The following is a 23,807-nucleotide window of genomic DNA, read 5'->3' as shown; positions in this document are numbered from 1 at the left end:
TGGTAGCCCTGTCCACAATAGTGAGGAGGAAGGTATAACCACGGGAGGGAGGCAGAGGGCCCACAAGGTCAACATTCACGTGGTCGAACCGCCTCTCTGGAACCACAAACGGCGCCAAAGGGGCTTTGGTATGGCGGTGCACCTTGGCGCGCTGGCACGCCACACACGAGCTGGCCCAGGCTCTAACATCCTTGCGGAGCCCCGGCCAAACAAACTTGACACTCACCATCTTGGTCGAGGCCTTCACCCCAGGATGTGAAAGGCCGTGGACGGTGTCGAAAACCCGGCGCCGCCAGGAAGCAGGCACCAGGGGTCGCGGTTGGCCGGTGGAGACGTCGCAGAGGAGGGTAGTGTTAGCCGCGTCGAACGCCACGTCCTCCAGGCGCAGCGCCGTAGGGCCCGACCGGTAGTCCTGCACGGCCGCGTCCTTGGCCTGGTCCGCTGCCATAGCGGCGTAGTCGAGCCCCAAGTGAACGGAGTTAACATCAGCCCGTGAAAGGCAGTCGGCGACAAAGTTATCCTTGCCAGACACATGTTGTATGTCCGTAGTGAACTCAGAGACCGCCGCGAGATGGCGCTGCTGACGCCCAGACCACGGCTCCGAAGTTTTGGCCATGCAGAACGTCAGCGGTTTGTGGTCCACGAAAGCGGTGAACTGCCGGCCCTCCAACAGGAACCGAAAGTGTCTGGTTGCGAGGAAAAGTCCCAGTAGCTCCCTATCAAAGGTGCTGTACTTGCGCTCATTTTCCCGGAGCTGTTTACTGAAGAACGCCAATGGCTGCCATCCACCAGCCACCCACTGCTCACATACGGCCCCCACGGCATAGTCGGAGGCGTCCGTCGTAAGGGCTATAGGGGCGGCCGGCGACGGGTGAGCTAGCAGCGCAGCATTGGCCAGCGCAGACTTGGCAGCCTCAAAAGCCTCATCCATCTCTGGGGACCAGTCCAACTTGTCCTTAGACTTCTTCCCCCGGTGGGCCCCATAAAGGGGACGCATGACGTGTGCAGCACGAGGCAGGAAACGGTTATAAAAGTTCACCATGCCCAAAAACTCCTGCAAGGCCTGTACAGTAGGGGGACGGGGGAACGCGGCGACAGCCTCAACCCTGTCGGGCAGGGGAACGGCCCCCTGCGGAGTGATGTGGTGCCCGAGGAAGGTGATGGACGACTCCCCGAACTGACACTTGGCTGGGTTGATGATGAGGCCGTGCTCGCTAAGCCTCTCGAACAGCTGCCTGAGGTGTGTCATGTGTTCCTCCACCGACGCGCTGGCCACAAGGATGTCGTCCAAGTACACAAACAAAAATGGCATGTCTATAAGACGTTGGAACGTCTGCGCCGCCCCCGTAAGGCCAAACGGCATACGTAAGAACTCGAAGAGCCCGAAGGGTGTGATGACAGCCGTTTTTGGGACATCTCGCGGGTGTACCGGTACCTGGTGGTAGCCTCGCACTAAGTCAATTTTGGAATAGATGGTAGCGCCCGCCAAGTGGGAAGAGAAATCTTGGATGTGCGGTATGGGGTACCGGTCGGGGGTCGTGGCGTTGTTTAGGCGACGGAAGTCTCCGCAAGGGCGCCAACCCCCGCCGGCCTTAGTAACCATATGTAGCGGAGAAGCCCACGGGCTGTCCGAACGGCGGACAATGCCGAGGCGTTCCATCATCGAAAACTCCTCCCTGGCTATTGCGAGCTTGGACGAGTCGAGGCGTCGGGCCCGGGCGTAAACCGGGCGGCCCACAGTGGCGATGTGATGTTCCACACCGTGCTTGGCCACCGCCGAGGAAAAGGTGGGCGTGGTGAGCCCAGGGAAACCGGCGAGCAGGCGTTGGTATGGATCCCCGGTGGCGAGTGTGTTAGCGAGGCACAACGCCCCAGCCCCCCCAAGCGTGCAGGGGTATGACGCAAAAGAGACGGCATCAATCAAGCGACAGTTCTTAATATCCACCAGCAGGTTGAACGCGCAGAGGAAATCCGCACCTAGCAGCGGGGTGGATACAGCAGCCATCACAAAATCCCAACCGAACCGTCGGCCGCCAAAACTAACATCCACGCGCCTGACACCGTACGTCCGAATGGAGGTGCCGTTGGCGGCGTCCATCTGGGGGCCGTGGCTGCCGGTCATCGTGTCCACAGCTTGTGCTGGTAGTATACTGCGTTGCGCACCAGAGTCCACCAGCAGCCGCCGGCCCGACAAGGAGTCCCTGATGAACAACAGCTTGCAGTCACGGCCGGCGCCCATAGCCGCTAACGAGCGCCGGCCCTGGCGTTTCCCTGAATCCTGTAACTGCAGGGTTTGCGACACTGCTTCGCCTTGGCCCCGAACCTGGCATGGTAAAAACAGAGCCCGTCTTCAGGTTGGCGGCGAGCCGTCACCGCAGCCGCGGTGTCCACATAGTCATCCACAGGAGGTGGCGGGACGGCCTGGTGGGGCAGCAGGGCATGCACAAACTGTTGCCGGTTGGCCAGGAAAACCCTGTCCGCCTCAGCGGCCAAAGCACGGTAGTCCTTGGAGGCGGCTAGTGGAGAACTGGCTATCGGTGTGCGTACCGGTGCGGGGAGCTGCCTCAGGAAAATGTGTGTAAACAGAAACGCCGGGTCGGCTGATCCCAGCACAGACAGCATTTTTTCCATCAGTTCAGACGGTTTCCCGTCACCAAGGCCATGTAGGGACAGTAAACGGTCCGCTTTTTCCAGCTCCGACAGCTCAAATAACTTCAGGAGGAAAGTCTTTAAAGCATCGTATTTGCCAGCAGGCGGTGGAGCCTCCAACAGTGTCATCGCTCGCGCCGTCGTTGATGCGTCCAACGCCGCCACTACATGGAAGTACTTCGTAGAATCCTGCGTTATTCCCCTTAGCTGGAACTGGGCTTCCACGTGTTGAAACCACGGCCGTGGGTTATGCTGCCAGAAATCGGGTAACTTCACAGTAGCGGCGTAGATTCCCGCGTTAGCCATGTTGTTGTTAGCAGCAGCTACTCCGTCTGCGGGTACCGCGTCAACCAAATTGTCAGCGCCTTCATTGTCTGACATGCTCGTATTCGTAGTTCGTATTCTCGGGGTCACCAATGTGGAGTTTGTAAACAACGAGACAGGAGACGTGAGCGTAGTCGAGGAAGTTTACTAGCTCCAACCTAGCATGTCATACATTCGACAACAACAACGACCTCTCAACCCGGAAGCGGAAGTTGCTAACTCCCGCTCCGCTTCTTCTCTTAAAGCTACAGTGTCCTCTTAGGTGAATGTCTCTCATTATATGGTTTGGGTCACCACAATACCAGCATTCTTTACACAACTGTAGCCCACAAAAAAGCACATTTAATAAAAAAAACATTATTATGGTCTTACCTTTCTTGCTGGACATCCACACAGCCAGCCTTTGCGTGTGTACCATGCCGTTTGAAAAGAACGGGTCTTCTGTCCCGAAGTCAAAAGCAAACCTTTTAGCTCCGGCGTTGGTCTACCTTAAATTATTACCTCCCGCTTCGATTGAAGGTCCAGTTTAGAAAACTGTTTTATTTTACATATGTAATCCTCCATGTTTTTAATAAAAGTCCAGGCGAGAGAAAATAAACAATCGCTTGCAAACTTTTTTTTTTCTTTTTTTTTTTTTTTTCTGCGGCCGAGGAATGATCTCTGGGATCACTACCGCCCTCTACCACCAGGAGGCCGGATTACTGCGAGCCTCAACCAGTATGTCTTTTGTAGCAGATTTATGAATGCTCAGCACAAGAAATACGTTACACATATACAGTTGTTGACAAAATACACTGTACATTATTTACCTCAGCTAACTAAACTATGCCATAGTTTAGTTAGCTGATATAATTCATATAGCAATACGGTCTCACTGCACAGCAGCTCAGCAGTTAGCCGAGTCATTGTGCACAATCCATGTTGAGGCACAAATCAGTGACGTGCCTCAACTGGCTGCTGATCACCGCACCGTCTCTTCTCAGTATTATAACTGGTGAAGTTAAATGGAAAATAACTTTAGTATAATTACTGGATACATATAACAATTTAATTAATTTTTTTTTCTTTTTACATTTTTTTTCTTTCCATGATGGCAGGTGAGGCCCCGCCTCCCCTGCCTCTAGTGACTGCACGCCACTGATATATATATACACAATATATATATATATAAATAAAATACTTTAATTTCAGTGTTCATTTATTTACATATATACACACACATAAAAGTCTGATCTACAAAATGTGCAGGCAGCATACCCCTTCCCCTTCGAGCTGTCCTGGATGAACTGAAATTATTTTTCTCTAATCATTTTGGAACTTGCAAGCGTACTTCTTCTTCTTACTCGCCGTCGCCATGTCTCTTCTTCGTTCTACTGCTTCGTCTCTGTTATGTTTTTGGACATTACTACTTGCCGTAGTTTTGAAGCAATGCATGATGGGAATCCGGATGTTGTGTATCAGTGTATTAGCGTGCCGGCTGGAATAAACACACACTGACAAATAGCTCCGTGCCTGCCTACTTTATGGGTTATAGATAAACCTATGGATAACAGAGACATATATAATAGTCTCCTTTTCAGGTGAGAGAGGACGCTAAAGGCAGTGCCTTTAAGGCACGCCCCCAATATTGTTGTTCGGGTGGAAATCGGGAGAAATTCAGGAGAATGGTTGCCCTGGGAGATTTTCGGGAGGGGCATTAAAATTCGGGAGTCTCCCGGGAAAATCGGGAGGGTTGGCAAGTATGCTGTAAGTTGTTTTGTTAAGATGTTTTTATTATTATACCAAATAATACTATGCAAAAATCCGTTTGAATGGAGAATCGTGTAGAATAGAGTATTGATTATGAATCAAATCCCCACCCCAATAATCTGAATCAAATGGCGAGGTGCCCAAAGATTCACACCAATAACTATTGAATATTTGTGTATATATCAAAGTTTAAAACATATGAAATGTCATGTATTACATACATATTTCTGGCAAAATGGAAACAATGAAAACATTTAGTAAGAAATAGTGTTGTCCCGATACCAATATTTTGGTACCGGTACCAAAATTATTTAGATACTTTTCGGTACTTTTCGGTACTTTTCTAAATAAAGGGGACCACAAAAAAATTGCATTCTTGGCTTTATTTTAACAACAAATCTTAGGGTACATTAAATATGTTTCTTATTGCAAGTTTGTCCTTAAATAAAATAGCGCACATACAAGACAACTTGTCTTTTAGTATTAAGTAAACAAACAAAGGCTCCTAATTTAGTCTACTGACATATGCAGTAACATATTGTGTCATTTTCCATTCTATTATTTTGTCAACATTATTGAGGACAAGTGGTAGAAAAGTATTTATTAATCTACTTGTTCATTTACTGTTAATATCTGCTTACTTTCTCTTTTAACATGTTCTATTTACACTTCTGTTAAAATGTAATAATCACTTATTCTTCTGTTGTTTGATACTTTACATTAGTTTTGGATGATACCACAAATTTAGGTATCAATCTGATACCAAGTAGTTACAGGATCATATATTGGTCATATTCAAAGTCCTCATGTGTCCAGGGACATATTTCCTGAGTTTATAAACATAATATAAATAAAAAATAAACGAAAGAAGATGTTGTGATGCCAAAAAATATGGACGTAGTCATAGTAGTATTGACTAGATACGCTCCTGTACTTGGTATCATTACTGTAGATGTTAGGTGTAGATTCACCAATGGCGTTTGTTTACATTGTGACGCCGGTGAGCTACGGTGTGTAGTGAAGCATGTTTAGCTATTCCTCGTCCTGCAGGGATGATACTTGTAAGAAACTTACTTTACTTGTCACCATGGAGGCGAGGATTAGTGATTTAGAAGTAGCTAAAACACTGCCGACTGGGGCTGGACTATAGCCACTATCTAGCTAGCCATGTCTTAAAGCACCGCTTCCTGAGGGTGTTTCAGTGTTATAACTTCACCTTTATCGTTAGTTGTTAAGCCAAAATGCGTCCGTTCTCCCTTTTTTGTCTACACACTGTGTCTGCTTGTAAGTACTCCGTGATTGTGCGCTGCCGAACATGCTCCTCGGCTCGTAAACCCAGCAATGTCACGACGTGACGAGGACGGGGGGGGGGGGATCACATTACTATACTATAGTATCGCGGTACTATACTAATACCAGTATACCGTACAACCATAGTAAGAAAGATGAAATATCCACATACTTGCCAACCCTCCCGAATTTCAGTGCCTCTCCCGAAAACCTCCCAGGACAACCATTCTCCCGAATTTGTCCCGATTTCCAGACGGACTTAAGGCACGCCCCCTCCAGGTCCGTGCGGACCTGAGTGAGGACAGCCTGTCGTCACGTCCGCTTGGCCAACCAAAAAGTAACCACAGAACAATATTGTTCTGTGGTTACTTTGTGGTTGGCCAACGTTTTACGTTGTATTGCGCACCCTGACGGCAAGTGTGGGAGTTGGTTCTGAAGTATGAAGTAAAGAGACGTAACTTCATCACCTCGCCTGGTTATTGACTCCAACCCAGAATATTACACTGCCCATACCTATGCTCCTTCAAAGGCTGTGCTACTGGCTGCAAAGCATTGCACTTTCAATTACAACAATGAGTAGAGAGGACTGTTATGTGTGTATATGTGTAAATAAATGAACACTGAAATTCAAGTATTTATTTTATTTATATGTATATATGTATATATAATAAAATACATATATATATATATATAGCTAGAATTCACTGAAAGTCAAGAATGTATTTTATTTATATATATATATATACAGTATGTACATATATATATATATATAAAAGAAATACTTGAATTTCAGTGAATTCTAGCTATAAATACACTCCTCTCTCGAATTTGGAGGTCTCAAGGTTGGCAAGTATGAGTATCCACATTATTCCCAGGCTTTCGCGGGCCACATAAAATGACGTGTCGGGTCTGATCTGGCCCCCGGGCCTTGAGTTTGACACCTGTGACTTAAAGGTTACATAACCTCCTTGTGGTGGTAATAAGAAGTGACACAAACATGTACAAAATATAACATTTCTGAACAATATAAATATTGTATGTTAAAGTGTGATTTTAGGAAGAGGTGACAGGCAATAAATGATATTTTTATGTATTTAAGGTAGTTACATTTTTTTCTGTGTATGATTATTAAAAATTACAATCGAATAAATTTTGCTTTGCTGACAAAAAAAATATTTATAATTTTATCCTACATTTGTACATTTTTATTTCACGGAGATCCAGAAGAATGACCCATAAGCTTCTAATGTTTCATTTGAAATATTCACTCAATTCTAAATAACGAACAGTGAATCTGCTATTCAAGCTGTACACTGACTCCTCTGAAGTGCATGCACATCTACTTGCTGTAACCACGTCCTTTGACAAGATATGCTGTCCTCAAAATGCTTGCTGAGAAAAAATGTTATGCATTAAGGTGGGAAAAAGTCATTCCTATTAAACGGCGGCCGTCATGAAAGAGTGAGGAGATGAAGGCGGAGCTGTCAATCACTCAAACGTGCAAGTCAAGGTCCTCTCTCGCTGATGCCATATTGGATTTTTCCTCCACATTCTACATGGTGCGCATACTTAAAAACAGGTTTGGAATATTACGGCACAGAACATAATACCGGTAGTCGGCGAAATTAAATGAGAGGACGCGTGGGAGAGAGCGAGATCATGGAGAGAGTGATATGTAAATCTGTGAGAGAAAAGATGCTTTTTTTAGAGATTGTCTTTTTTTTTTTATCAACACTAAAAAATCTGCTATGGGGATCATTAATGTTTAATGTCTGCCATTTTATCTTTTGTTGGCCTTCACATGGGCAGCTGGCGAGTCATCAAGTCAGCCATGTGAGGCGGGAACAACCGTAGACACCATATTAGTATACAAGCAGAAAATTTGGCGGCCATCTTGAAAGGGGCATCTACTCGTATTTCAGCAGCAGAAACAAAGAGGAAAAAACTTGATGCCAAGTTCTGCATATTCCTGCTCAAATTGGCGTGGAAAAAAATGTCACGGGGGATTACTTTTCAGGAGTGAGAGTGAACATTACTGTAGATTTTTTGTGAATCGAATTTTATTGTACGGTAATCGTGCCCACCAGCTAAATTGTTGCCAGCTCGCTATAAACCAAGCTCAGAATCAGTTTGGTATTTACCGTATTTTCCGGCCTATAAAGCGCACTTAACCTCTTAAGGCCCAAGCTGTTTGTTTACATGCTTTTTTTTATTCCTCTTTGCTATTTGGGCTTATTGGACCGTAATTACAATAAAAATTAAAAATCATCTTTTAGTATGATGTACTTAGTCCATAAGTACACAAACGTGTACTTCATGTGTAGTGACATGCAAATTTTTATTTTTACACTTTTTTTTCCAAATTCCATTGTATGTTATACTCTTCTGACACCACCAGATGGCAGTACAAGTGTCCATATGTCGGCATAAGACCCCAATTCTGTAGTGTACACAATTTTGGAAATAAGAGCTCAAAGGTGCTGTCCACGCATGTGGCCACTAAGGCCTTTAGAGCAGTGGTCCCCAACCTTTTTGTAACTGCGGACCGGTCAACGCTTGAAAATTTGTCCCACGGACCGGGGGGTGGGGGTGGTGGGGATATGGGGTTGTATGGTTTTGTTTTGTTTTTTGTCATAAAAAAATACAATCGTGTGTGCTTACGGACTGTATCCCTGCAGACTGTATTGATCTATATTGATATATAATGTAGGAACCAGAATATTAATAACAGAAAGAAACAACCCTTTTGTGCAAATGAGTGTGAATGAGTGTAAATGGGGGAGGGAAGTTTTTTGGTTTGGGGAAAGGCGTGGCGAAGTTGGTAGAGTGGCCGTGCCAGCAATCGGAGGGTTGGTGGTTACTGGGGTTCAATCCCCACCTTCTACCATCCTAGTCACATACGTTGTGTCCTTGGGCAAGACACTTCACCCTTGCTCCTGATGGGTGCTGGTTAGCGCCTTGCATGGCAGCTCCCACCATAAATATAAATGCGTGTGTGAATGGGTGAATGTGGAAATACTGTCAAAGCGCTTTGAGTACCTTGAAGGTAGAAAAGCGCTATACAAGTATAACCCATGTATCATTTATTTATCATTTGGTGCACTAATTGTAAGTGTATCTTGTGTTTATTATGTTGATTTAATTTAAGAAAAATATATATATATATTTTATTTTTATTTTTTTATAAATTTTGTGTGCGGCCCGGTACCAATCGAGCCACGGACCGGTACCGGGCCGCGGCCCGGTGGTTGGGGACCACTGCTTTAGAGGTTAAAATCCTTTTTTTTTCCTCAAACCTCGACAGTGCGCCTTATAACCTAATGTATGGAATAAGTTTGTTTGAGCTTACCCACCTCCAAGCTATTTTATTTGGTACATGGTGTAATGATAAGTCTGACCAGTAGATGGCAGTCAAACATAAGAGATAAGTGTAGGCTGCACTATGATGGGCCTCAAGTAAACAACACCAACATTTTAAATGTTCCATTGAAAATATAGAACATTACACACGGCTGTCAAAAATCTATCAAAATGTTTTAGTACGACTTTGGTAAGCTATGAAGCTGCACCTCTTGATGGATTGTCGGCGCATTAAACATACGAGTGTTATTATGGTGTGTGTATAAGGTAAGACATATTATCTGGCATTTTGTTTCGCAATATTATGCAAAAGCAACTTTTCTTACCTTCTGGTACCTGCTGATCTGTATTTGGGATCTGCATAAATCCTGAAAAATTGCACGTGTCCGCGCCGACGCCGTAGTCGACAAGCTTCTTTTTTTTCTCTATCTTCTTGTTATGTGACATTCATCCTCTGCTGTTGTCAGTTCTAATATAAAGTAGTGTAAAGTTATTACTTACATCTGTCAGTAAACTCGCCTTGAAAGCGCTAAAACATACCGGTATAGTGAGTTTAATTTATTCACCCGAGGAACTTTAGTTATTAGAGTTCCGGTCGGACGGTTTTACATGGGACACGTTTCCGGTGGTTGTTTCTGGACAAGGAGATGCTGCTCCGTTATTGATTGAAGTAAATTCTGAATGTCATTAAAACAGTTAGCTCCATCTTTTGACACTTCTTCCACGCCCGTCCTTGCACGCTACACCGCTACAACAAAGATGACGGAGAAAAGACGTTGTCGAAGGTGAGCCACGTAAATAAGACCGCCCACAAAACGGCGCATCCTGAAGCGACCGTCAGAAAGCGGCTTTGAAGATGATCCGTAAAACATCATCTATGCAACATTTTGACCAAATAACCACCATTACATGTTATGTAGACCACAAGGAAGTCTTTTCAATTTAGAAAAAATCATAATAATATTACTCCTTTAATGCGCCTTATAATCCGGTGCGCCTAATGTATAAAAAAAGTACAAAATTAGACCATTCATCGGCAGTGCACTTTATAATCCGGTGCTCCCTATAGTCCGGAAAATACGGTAAAATGTTATGATGGATTAAATGCGCAGTAGATATCGATGTTGCCCCCTTCAAGATGGCGGCTTCACGTCTCGTCAGCGGCAATAGACAGTAGCGATTGATGCAGCGTCTTTATGTCTATGGGAACAACGCTGTGTGCTAAGCCTGTTAGCATTCAGGCTAACAAAAAGTTAAATTGATATTGTCAACGCTGCTGCCCCCTGCTGGGCTGGAGTACTTAGTGTAATGATGTTAGATAAGTCTATGTCCTTATTCAGGGGTGACTAGGTGGCCGCATTGGGCTAAAAAAATGTGCATGTAAAGTAACTATATAATTGAATATTAAGAGTGTGCGAAAGTTCGACTCCTACCTTGTTTACTTCTGTGACGACCTCCTTAAAGTTTGTGTAATCAATCAGAAATATCTAGCAGCTAAAATACGCCAAACAGGAAGTGTGGAGAGAGTGTTTTGCATTTTTCCCATCATGCATTCTAACGTATTTAAATCAAAAAGTTCAGTGAGTAATTAATTTCATGTGTGACCATATGTGTTACCTTTTTGTGTTGGTTCCATTTTTAGTGCCATGACTAGGGAAGGTTGTTTGGTTTGGGTCATAACGTTAAGGTTAGTATGCTAGCTAATTTAGCTAACTTTGCAGACGTACACCTCAGAGTCATGACTTGGTACTTGACACATGCTAACTGTTAGCATGCTAACATTCACATGTTAACATGCTAACATTAGCATGTTAGCTTTTTCAGCTCATTTTGCTGATACGAGCCTTAAAGGCCTAATGAAATGAATTTGTTTTATTTAAACGGGAATAGCAGATCCATTCTATGTGTCATACTTGATCATTTCGAGATATTGCCATATTTTTGCTGAAAGGATTTAGTAGAGAAAATCGACGATAAAGTTCGCAACTTTTGCTCGCTGATAAAAAAAGCCTTGCCTGTACCAGAAGTAGCGTGACGTCACAGGAGCTAGTATTCCTCACAATTCCCCGTTGTTTACAATGGAGCGAGAGATTCGGAGCGACAAAGCGACGATTACCCCATTCATTTGAGCGAGGATGAAAGATTCGTAGATGAGGAACGTTACAGTGAAGGACTAGAGAGGCAGTGATGGACGGATCTTTTTTCGCTCTGACCGTAACTTAGGTACAAGCTGGCTCATTGGATTCCACACTCTCTCCTTTTTCTATTGTGGATCACGGATTTGTATTTTAAACCACCTCGGATACTATATCCTCTTGAAAATGAGAGTCGAGCACGTGAAATGGACATTTAAAGTGACTTTTATCTCCACGACAATACATCGGTGACACACTTAGCTACTGAGCTAACGTGATAGCATCGTTCTCAAATGAAGATAGAAACAAAATAAATAAACCCCTGACTGGAAGGATAGACAGAAGATCAACAATACTATTAAACCATGTACATGTAACTACACGGTTAAAAATTCTCAGCCTGGTAAGGCTGAACAATGCTGTTGCTAACGACGCTAAGGCTAATTTAGCAACTTAGCAACCGGACCTCACAGAACTATGATAAAAACATTAGCGCTCCACCTACGCCAGCCAGCCCTCATCTTCCTATCAACAGCCGTGCTCACCTGCATTCCAGCGATCGACGGCGCGACGAAGGACTTCATCCGTGGGTTTGGCGGCAAGCATCGGCTAGGCGTAGTAAGTAGTCCTTGTTGTGTTGCTGTAAGTATTGTACTTAGCCGCTAATACACCGATCGATCCCACCTACGACGTTCTTCTTTGCAGCCTCCATTGTTCATTAAACAAATTGCAAAAGATTCACCAACACAGATGTCCAGAATACTGTGGAATTTTGTCGAAGAAAACAAGAGGTTTTTGTATCGGGTCGATGGGGTCCAACCACTTCCGGGGATTTTGTGACGTCACGCGCATAAATCATATCCAAAGGAGTTTTTCAACCGGAAGTGTGGCGGGAATTTTAAAATTGCACTTTATAAGTTAACCCGGCCGTATTGGCATGTGTTGCAATGTTAAGATTTCATCATTGATATATAAACTATCAGACTGCGTGGTCGGTAGTAGTGGCTTTCAGTCGGCCTTTAGAGTCTGGGGCAAAATATTCCACTTCGAATACTCAATCACGCTACCTTGCAGGTGCACACCTCAGTCTTACAGTTTAACTTGGTACTTGAGACATGCTAACTGTTCGCATGTTAACGTTAGCATGCTCGCTAATTTAGCTAACTTTGCGGACGTACACCTCAGAGTCATAACTTGGTACTTGACACATGCTAGCTGTTAGTGTGCTAACATTAGCATTTTAACATGCTAACGTTAGCATGTTAGCTTTTTCAGCTCATTTTGCTGATACGAGCCTTAGAGTCGGGGGCAAAATATTCCACTTTGAATACTCAATCATGCTACCTTGCAGGTGTACACCTCAGTCTTACAGTATAACTTGGTACTTGACACATGCTAGCTGTTAGCCTGCTAACATTAGCACTTGAGCATGCTAACGTTAGCGCGCTAGCTTTTTCAGCTCATTTTGCGGATACGAGCCTTAGAGTTGGGGGCAAAATATTCCACTTCGAAAACTCAATCACGCTACCTTGCAGGTGTACACCTCAGTCTTACAGTTTAACTTGGTACTTGAGATATGCTAACTGTTCGCATGTTAACATTAGCATGCTAGATACTTTAGCTAACTTTGCAGACATGCACCTCAGAGTCATAACTTGGTACTTGACACATGCTAGCTGTTAGCATGCTAACGTTAGCACGTTAGCTTTTTCAGCTCTTTTTGCGGATACGAGCCTTAGAGTTGGGGCAAAATATTCTACTTCGAATACTCAATCACGCTATGTACACCTCAGTCTTACAGTTTAACTTGGTACTTGAGACATGCTAACTGTCCGCATGTTAATGTTAGCATGCTAGCTTATTTAGCTAACTTTGCAGATGTACACCTCAGAGTCATAACTTGGTACTTGACACATGTCAGAAAAATTGTATGTAAATTATCAAAAAACTTTCCGTTCTCTGAGTTCCCAGTGAACAGACAAAAGCTGTCTTTGTTTTACCGAGCCAAAGGCTTGTAAAATTCCATTGTGTACGATGGGAGGAGACGGGAGGGGTTATCTATTGTGATCCAAGACCTGCCCAAGCTCGATCCAGGACCAGCCCAAGCCCGAGGCATCTTTTTCTTTGTGTTAATGTGACCGAAAAGGTGTACAGTGTGCAAGGGTACAGTGTCCAGGCGTCTCTCCTCAAATTCAGCCAAATTGAATCCTGTCTCTGTTTATTTCCTTGCTTCTTGTTTGTTTTAATTGATGTCATCGATGTTTAAACCTGACAACACATGCTAGCTGTTAGCATGCTAACATTAGCATTTTAACATGCTAACATTAGCACGCTAGCTTCTTCGGCTCATTTTGCGAATATGACCCTCAGAGTCGGGGGCAAAATTTTCCACTTCGAAAACCGAATGAGGCAAAGAACGAGGTGCTACTGTATTTGAGGTCCATGAAAACATGTCAGATTTGATGTCCAGAGTCAATCATAAATCAGTATCGTATTAACAGTGAGATCACGTTCTCCTTTGTGTCCTTCATCGCCATCCTCGCCCGCCGTTATCCCTACCCCCTCTCCCCCCATCCCGTGTCCACCCTTACATTTCCATCACGGTCCTTCATCACCGTTGTGGCGTCAAGCTAAGCTGTCGTCGGCGGAGAGCGGCAGCTGCATGTGCAGGACGCCGTGCAACATGACGCGCTACAACAAGGAGCTGTCCATGGTCAAAATCCCCAGCAAGACGTCGGCGCGCTACCTGCAGAAGAAGTTCAACAAGTCGGAGAAGTACATCTCGTAAGTACCGTATTTTTCTGACTATAAGTCACAGTTTTTTTCATAGTTTGACTTATGTGTGAAATGATTAACACATTACCGTAGAATATCAAATAATATTATTTAGCTCATTCACGTAAGAGACTAGACGTATAAGATTTCATGGGATTTAGCGATTAGGAGTGACAGATTGTTTGGTAAACGTATAGCATGTTCTATATGTTATAGTTATTTGAATGACTCTTACCATAATATGTTACGTTAACATACCAGGCACGTTCTCAGTTGGTTATTTATGCGTCATATAACGTACACTTATTCAGCCTGTTGTTCACTATTCTTTATTTATTTTAAATTGCCTTTCAAATGTCTATTCTTGGTGTTGGGTTTTATCAAATAAATTTCCCCAAAAATGCGACTTATACTCCAGTGCGACTTATATATGTTTTTTTTCCTTCTTTGTTATGCATTTTCGGCCGGTGCGACTTATACTCCGGAGCGATTTATACTCCGAAAAATACGGTACTCTCGGTAGCACTTACTGTAAAATTGTTTTTATTTTTATTTTTATTTTATTTTTATTCATTTTTTCTCAACCCACCCCCCGACCCCCATTGTTTACCTATATCTCACCTTTTTTGTAAGGGGTGCCGGAAGTTGGCAGACCCGTCAGCGATCCTGTTCTGTCACCCTGTAATGTTTGTCTGATCTTGAATGGGATTGTGCTGAAAATTTAAATGTATTAAAATGTAATGAATTAAATGTAATTAATTAATAACGTATTAATAATTAATAAATTAATTAATTAAATCAATTACATTTAATTAATTAATAAAGTATTTCTGATTCTGATTCTGATTCTGAATACGTTGTTAATATAGTACGTTACCACGTTGAAGCATTTGACAGAGCTGCTAATTGTATACTAAACAAATAAAGGTAGGTTAATATATGATAGCATTTTAAAGCTGGCATAGATAATTAGCATACACGCCCCCTAGTGGCGATGAACAGCAAGTAATATGATTGGTTATTGATAAGTGTTATAATCTTCTTGCCTTTCTGTCTGCGATCGTTGTTGTCTTTTCTGTCTTTCTGAAGAATATTAACATTTTGTCCTTTTATTCAGGGACAACATTTTGGTGTTGGACGTCTTCTTCGAGGCGCTCAACTACGAGACCATCGAGCAGAAAAAAGCCTACGAGGTGGCAGGCCTGCTGGGTACGTAAGGTCGGCACTTTTTCCGCTGGCGTGAGACCTGACTCATTGCGTCCCCCTTCAGGTGACATCGGGGGCCAGATGGGCCTCTTCATCGGCGCCAGCATCCTCACCTTCTTAGAGCTTTTCGACTACGCCTACGAGGTCGGTACCGCCGAGTTGGCGGGGAAAAAAACGCCACGCTGCTCCGTGGTCCTTTACCGGACTCTTGTGATCCTCAGGTGGTGCGGGAGCGACTCCTGGACCTGCTGAGTCCAGAGGACGAAGAGGAGGGTCGCAGGGGAGATGTGGTAGGAGCGCCCCCTAGCTTTCCAAACAGTCATTGCATGTACTTAATACCACCACACATTACTGATCTACTAAGATCCAAATAATAAGTGCTAAATAGCGTGTGCAAACTATAAAAGTAGGTGTGTTACTGGTGATCTACTAAGATAAGTACAAAAATGGTGCAAACCACCATTTTTAAATGAGGTTTTTACGTGTATATATCGGCTGTCACCATGGAGACACTGATTGTAGATTGTCACTGAAGGCATCAAAACTATGAATGAACACATGTGGAGTTATGTACTTAATAAGTACATAACTCCACATTTGAGAAGGTGTGTCCAAACTTTTGGCCTGTACTGTATATATATATATATATATATATATATATATATATATATATATATATATATATATATATATATATATATATATATATATATATATATATATATATATATATATATATATATATATATATATATATATATATATATATATATATATATATAAGCTTTGTGTTTTTTCCCGATGAGAAGGTGTGTCCAAACTTTTGGCCTGTACTGTATATATATGTAACCCTATATATATATATATATATATATATATATATATATATATATATATATATATATATATATATATATATATATATATATAACCTTTGTGTTTTTTCCTGACCTAACATATGTAAGTTTAGGAAAAAACACAAAGGCTATTTCATCCCTACAAGCCTGTTTCGCAGGTTTCTCTACTCTTCAGGGGATTATATACTATATATATATATATATATATATATATATATATATATATATATATATATATATATATATATATATATATATATATATATATAAGCTTTGTGTTTTTTCCTGATGAGAAGGTGTCTCCAAACTTTTGGCCTGTACTGTATATATATGTAACCCTATATATATATATATATATATATATATATATATATATATATATATATATATATATATATATATATATATATATATATATATAACCTTTGTGTTTTTTCCTGACCGAACATATGTAAGTTTAGGAAAAAACACAAAGGCTATTTCATCCCTACAAGCCTGTTTCGCAGGTTTCTCTACTCTTCAGGGGATTATATACTATATATATATATATATATATATATATATATATATATATATATATATATATATCGCATTGAACGCATTGAATGAGAAGGTGTGTCCAAACGTTTTGCCTGTACTGTACAATTAATTAATTGGAAGTCTCATAAAATATATATCTATATTTATATTTTTATTTTTTTATTTTATTATTATTATTATTTATGTATGTATTTATTTATTTTTTCTATATTAATTTTTGAAAATGATTAATCGATTTAGAATCACAAATCAAATGTGAAAAAAAAAATTCTGCACCCGTAGTAATTAGTGCCGGGTTAAAAAAAAGTCCAATTTGGCCTAAACAGTTAATTCCACAGCTGATTGGAAGTGTCAGGAGATTTAACTCTGCATGCGCTTTAAAAAGTTGCTATTAGTGCTGACTCAGCAGTTGTTTTTTTAGCGCTATGACAACATTGGTTCTGTTGCTGCTGTGCTGCACAACATACTCGTTCACAAACGACCTCTTTCCACTTTCTCATGCACTCCAAATTATATTTGAAGTTTAAAAAAAAAAAAATGAAAGTATTGATTATCTTCCGACCGTAGACTTCCTGCGATCCGGTGGCCAACCACTCGGAGTCCATCAGCCACAGCGTGGCCGTCCCTCTGCAGACCACCTTGGGCACCCTGGAGGAGATCGCCTGCTGAGGCCCCGCCCCCCTCCCTGCCTCCTCCGGCAAAGGCCGCGCCCTCCGTCGAGACACGGCAGGAGGAGGCAAACAAGGACGGCGGGGGCGCCCAGTCACCCTGTGGAGGCCTCAGCGGTGCCAGACGGGGGCCGGGCGGGGGTCCAGGGACCTTAGCATCACCCATTCCTGCCACACGGACGCAGTCACGAGGCACGCCTCGCTCCAAGTGTGGCTCGCTCTCGTAAACGTCGCCCCCCCCCCCCTGCTGGACGCCCGCGCACACCTGGAATGTACAGCTTGAATCTTGAACCTTGCATGGTTCAGCCTGAGAGAATGATCTTTGAAGGGAGGTCCCACTCCCACTGTTATGTGCGAAGGTAAGTGTTGTAAGATGATGTCGTGTCCATCAACCAAAAGACGCCAGACAAATTTTACAGACAATTTGTCCTCATATTTCTGCTTTTTTTGGAGTACTTTTTTTTGTAATTCTGCTGTAAAATAACGCATCTGTGTGTGTGCCCCTCCCCCACACAAACAAAGAGTTGTTTCAGAGCGAGCGGGCGCTGACATTTCAGACTGGTAGAATGTCAAGGACACAATCTGGGACGCTCCTCTCAGCAGCAGCATCTGGAATATTCCTCATATTTGTGATGATTTGAATCCACAGGATCATCCCAGCATGAACATCTGGCTCGTCGTGTGGAATGAAAAAACTCAATGGTTTTTTTTTTTTTTTTTTTTTTTTTTTTTTTTTTTGGTTTTAGTTTTTATTATTATCTATTCTGATTTCCTGTCTGCGCTTCAAAGACGCCGTCTTCGTGTTCCGTCTTATTCCGAAATGCAAACACGGTTCCTCTTTGCCGCTTTGTGGCTGTGCAAAAAAACAAAAAACATGTGTGTGTTTTCAGTGTGACGCCATTAAATGAAAACAATGTTTTGCAGCACTCGTCTCGTCTTCTTGTTCTTCTTCAACATCACAACGCTTCAACTGTCATCATGTTTTTGTTTGGCCATGTGCTGTTTGTTTTTTGGACTCTTTTTAGTTCCTGGTTGCACTTCCTTGTATGTTACCTTGACAACCATTAGTGTCTCCTGTTTCACGTCTTGGACTCACGCACCTGATTCATTTGAACTCAAGCACCTGTTTTCAATCACCACATGACTATTTAAGCCTGCCATTTTCTGTCGGTCGGCCCGGCGACATCACATTCATGCTCTGCACTCTTGACACGCTGCTTACTATGTCCAGGTCATAGTTCACGCTGCTCTTTTCTTGCCACGTAAGTTTATTTTGTTTATTAGTGATGGGTTGATGAGGCGTCGTGAAGCGTTTCGACACATTGCAAAACTGTATTGATACTGTGTCACTAAATACTGACATCTGCTGGACATTAAAAATCCCTACAGGCAACATATGGACCCACTCAACTGACACTGATTTTATGACCTAGTACAGGGGTCACCAACGCGGTGCCCGCGGGCACCAGGTAGCCCGTAAGGACCCGATGAGTAGCCCGCTGGCCTGTTCTAACAATAGCTCAAATAGCAGCACTTACCAGTGAGCTGCCTCTATTTTTTTACATTTTATTTATTTACTAGCGAGCTGGTCTCGCTTTGCTTGACATTTTTCATTCTAAGAGAGACAAAACTCAAATAGAATTTGAAAATCCAAGAAAATATTTGAAAGACTTGGTCTTCACTAACTGACAAAGAAACAGATAACAGATTTGGTGTCCAGTTCAAAGTGTGACATGATTTATTTAAAAATTTGAGAGTTGGCTTTTGTATTTTACATGAGTTATTATCTGTACAAACATGGTGCAAAGTAATTCATGATTTGTTAAAAAATGTTAGTGGCTAGCTATTTAAAAATGGGATATTGGGATTTCACAAGACTGTCTTAGAAGTGATCATTTGAAAATGTTCAATTTGAAAAAAGGGCACTTAGAGAAAATATAAAAATAAAGTTTTGCATATTGATTTTTATCGGTTTCTATATATATTTATTGTGATAAATCATTAAGATGATCAGTGTTTCCACAAAGATAAATATCATTAATTATTAATAATAACATAGAGTTAAAAGTAAATTGAGCAAATTGGCTATTTTTGGCAATTTATTTAAGTGTGTATCAAACTGGTAGCCCTTCGCATTAATCAGTACCCAAGAAGTAACTCTTGGTTTCAAAAAGGTTGGTGACCCCTGACCTAGTATATACAATAATATAAACCAAGTCATTGTATTTCATTTAGGATTATTTCATATCTTCATTTTTTAGATACAGTCAATAAATAATGTGAACATGTATCATAACATGGAAATCTAAGAGAACGTGTTGTGAATGATTATGCTTGTGGACTGGGAATGTTTTATTTTTTTTTTTTTACACATTTTTATTTTTTTTAAAAAAACAGTTTTTCCAACGTTTTAAATTTTATACGATTTGTCTTCTTAGTTATTGTTTCTCCGGCTGTAGAAAAGACCCGCTCACAGGCAACGTTCCCTCTAATTGTTCATGTGTCTGAGCAAACACAAAAACTCCCTGAGCATTCAGTGAGCAACATCACATGTGGCAATACCAGCAGCACACCTGTCTCAAACCAATCTTTTATAATAACACTCACATGAGAGGAGTCATTTTCATGAGATTATTTAGTAATATTAGTGATTTGGCCCACTTGTAATGAAAATAAAAGAAATCTTGTTTTTCATAAGCTATGGATTAGTATTGTACAATATGTCTGGGTGGTGGTCCTGCTTTGGAAATCATTTGTACCCCTTTCAGAGATCACATTTAGTTCCCCTTAAACATCCTCATGTTGCACAATGAAATGTAAGCATAGGATGAAGTGTGCATTCCTGTAACTTTCTCTAGTAACAGCATTCCATGATAAATATCAATAAATTAACATTAATAATAAATGACAGTAGATTAAGCGCACGTATGACTGAGGAGTCATAGTGTAACCTTGTGTGATGTTTGAGTTGTCCGACTTTTTGTGTGGCCATAAACGCACCAGTGGCTTAGTGGTATGTGTGTTGGTGACAGATGACAGGTTGGTTTTGGCCTGGTTTGTACGGCAGAAAAGGACTAGTTTTTCGAGATAGAAGTTTTTTACTCATGTTTTTGGTGTGGTTATGGCCGAATATAAACAGTTTTGCTCAATAAAGTGATCGATATAATTCCTGTCCTCGAAGCATCTCGACAATATTTGAACGGTGTTGACGAACACCGTTAGGGCCACTTGTTGTCACTGTCACTCAAAGTTGCATTGCAAAATTACACAGAATAAATGTGTTTATTTTGTTTAGAATTCAGATGGGATTTGATTTGGTGCGCGGCATATATTTGCTGTGCGCAGAGGACGCTTGAGCAGTGCGCAATTGCGCAGGCGCGCGCCTTAGAGAGAACGTTGCTCACAGGGCACAGAGGAGGCGTCAGTGCGACACAGTTCGCGTATCGGTCACGTGACTTTCTAAAAGCGGTACGCGCACCGACGCAGGGTTTCGCTCTATGAGCTCGACGCATGCGCCGATGCATCGGTGTTGCCGGACCCATCACTTTTGTTTATTCATGCCACTGTTTTGTACCTCCGCTTTGAGCACCTTTTGTTTGTTCCTTTTTTTCCATAGTTCTGCCTTTGTGCTAGTTTTGTTTTATTAGCCAAGTTTGTTCCCCGCCTTGTGTGCGCCTTTTGTTTATACTTTTTATAGTCCATTATTAAATCATGTATTTAACTTCATGCCATGTCTGGTCCAATTATTTTGCACCATGGGAAAACAAACCACGCCAAAGTCAAAGTCTTGACATCAACTATGTTAGCTGAATTTGATCAATTTAGATTTAAAATGATCGAAATCCGCTAAAAGCCTTACATAAAATGTTAGCATGCTAATGTTAGCATGACTTCCAAGATTGCGCCTAGTATCAAAAGCCATATTTAAACGAGTACAATTAGCTAAAATGTTAATGTTAGCATGTTAACAAAGCAAAAGTTAGCATACTTTTAAGTATCGAAAACCATGATTTTTGGGTTTGTGTAAATAAAACTAATTAGCTAAAATGCTAGCATAAAACCTTAGCATGCTAATGTTAGCATGACTTCCAAGATGGCGCCTAGTATCAAAAGCCATATTTAAACGATTACAATTAGCTAAAATGCTAATGTTAGCATGTTAACAAAGCAAAAGTTAGCGTACTTTTAAGTATCGAAAACCATGATTTTTAGGTTTGTGTGAATAAAACTAATTAGCTAAAATGATAGCATAAAACCTTAGCATGCTAATGTTAGTATGACTTCCAAGATGGCGCCAAGTATCAAAAGCCATATTTAAACGAGTACAATTAGTTAAAATGCTAATGTTAGCATGCTAACAAAGCAAAAGTTAGCGTACTTTTAAGTATCGAAAACCATGATTTTTAGGTTTGTTTGACTAAAACTAATTAGCTAAAATGCTATCATAACACTTTAGCATGCTAATGTTAGCATGTTAACATAGAAAAAGCTAGCATACTTTTCAGACCGCGGCAAGTATCGAAAACCATGATTTTTAGGTTTGTGTGAATAAAACTAATTAGCTAAAATGCTAGCATAAAACCTTAGCATGCTAGTGTTAGCATGACTTCCAAGATGGCACCAAGTATCAAAAGCCATATTTAAACGAGTACAATTAGCTAAAATGCTAGCATAAAACTTTAGCATGCTAATGTTAGCATGTTAACATAGCAAAAGCTAGCATACTTTTCAGACCGCGGCAAGTATCGAAAACCATGATTTTTAGGTTTGTGTGAATAAAACTAATTAGCTAAAATGCTAGCAAAAAACCTTAGCATGCTAGTGTTAGCATGACTTCCAAGATGGCACCAAGTATCAAAAGCCATATTTAAACGAGTACAATTAGCTTAAATGCTAGCATAAAACTTTAGCATGCTAATGTTAGCATGTTAACATAGCAAAAGCTAGCGTACTTTTCAGACCGCGGCACGTATCGAAAACCATGATTTTTAGGTTTGTGTGAATAAAACTAATTAGCTTAAATGATAGCATAAAACTTTAGGACATGTTGTAATGCAACTAAAAACATGAAAATGTCAGACATTCTGGATTCATTACACATCAACTGAAATATTGCACGCCTTTTATTATTTTAATATTGCTGATTATGGCATATAGCTTAAGAAAAATCAAAAATCCCATCTCAAAAAATTTGAATATTTCCTCAGACCAAGTTAAAAAAAAAAAAAAAAAAGATTTATAACAGCAAAACAAAATCAAACACTTGAAAATGTCAATTAGTGCACTCAGTACTTGGTTGGGAATAGTTTTGCACGGATTACTGCATCAATGCGGCGTGGCATGGAGGCAATCAGCCTGAGGCATTGCTGAGGTGTTATGGATGCCCAGGATGCTTCAATAGCGGCCTTTAGCTCATTTGCATTATTGGGTCTGGTGTCTTTCAGCTTCTTCTTCACAATACCCCACACATTCTCTATGGCAGGGGTGTCAAACTCATTTTAGATGGGGGGCCACATGGAGAAAAATCCACTCCCAAGTGGGCCGGACCGGTAAAATCACGGCACGATAACTTAAAAATAAAGACAACTTCAGTGAACAATGGGAGACCGGGCTTTCTGCTCCGCTGCTCCTAGTCTGTGGAACACTCTCCCTGACCACTTGATGGCACCACAGACTGTGGATGCTTTTAAAAAAGGCTTAAAAACCCTTCTTTTTAAAAAAGCCTTCTTTTTTTTTTTTTAGATATATGCATACTAGTTTTAGCTATTTGGCTGTTCTAGTTTTTATTTATTTTTTATTATCTTTTTATTTTTTCTAATTTATTTATTTATTTTATTATTATTTTTTAATACACTGTAGCACTTTGAGGTTGTTTACTCTATGTAAAGTGCTTTTTACAAATAAAATCTATTATTATTATTATTATTATTAAAAAAATAATATAAAAACCTAATTACAGGATGTTATTTATGTAGTTTGCTTACATCGTGTGGTATGTATATATATTTTTTTTTACATATGTAGCATAATCTAGAAAGACACAAATAATTGCTATTGTGACATCTAGTGGACACAATTAAAACAGCAGTTTCTTTCATTCAAAAATTTCGGCTCATTTTTATACTTAGTAAACTCATCCCGCGGGCCGGATAAAACCTGTTCACGGGCCTGATCCGGCCCACGGGCCTTACGTTTGACACCCCTGCTCTATGGGGTTCAGGTCAGGGGAGTTGGCAGGCCAATGGAGGACAGTA

General features: G+C 41.3%; 1 protein-coding gene across 4 annotated transcripts in view; it reads left to right on the top strand.

Annotated features, from left to right (window-relative positions):
• Positions 1–18,472, top strand: part of asic2 (acid-sensing (proton-gated) ion channel 2) — a 941,282-nt gene extending 922,810 nt beyond the window's left edge. For 3 of the 4 annotated variants that reach the window (XM_062050157.1, XM_062050158.1, XM_062050156.1), the window contains 5 exons: positions 14,138–14,291; positions 15,400–15,491; positions 15,553–15,632; positions 15,710–15,778; positions 17,453–18,472. In XM_062050157.1, coding sequence (XP_061906141.1) covers positions 14,138–14,291; positions 15,400–15,491; positions 15,553–15,632; positions 15,710–15,778; positions 17,453–17,554 — 497 coding nt within the window. In that variant the 3' untranslated portion in view covers positions 17,555–18,472. The remainder of the gene's footprint in view (positions 1–14,137; positions 14,292–15,399; positions 15,492–15,552; positions 15,633–15,709; positions 15,779–17,452) is intronic. The other variant, XR_009826504.1, reaches the window with a different exon arrangement.
• Positions 18,473–23,807: the final 5,335 nt, after the last annotated feature.

Source organism: Entelurus aequoreus, linkage group LG06 (assembly GCF_033978785.1).
Source record: "Entelurus aequoreus isolate RoL-2023_Sb linkage group LG06, RoL_Eaeq_v1.1, whole genome shotgun sequence".
NCBI classification, from domain to species: Eukaryota; Metazoa; Chordata; class Actinopteri; order Syngnathiformes; family Syngnathidae; genus Entelurus; species Entelurus aequoreus.
The sequence above is the reverse complement of the archived record's forward strand: the minus strand, read 5'-3'. Positions and strand labels throughout refer to the sequence as shown.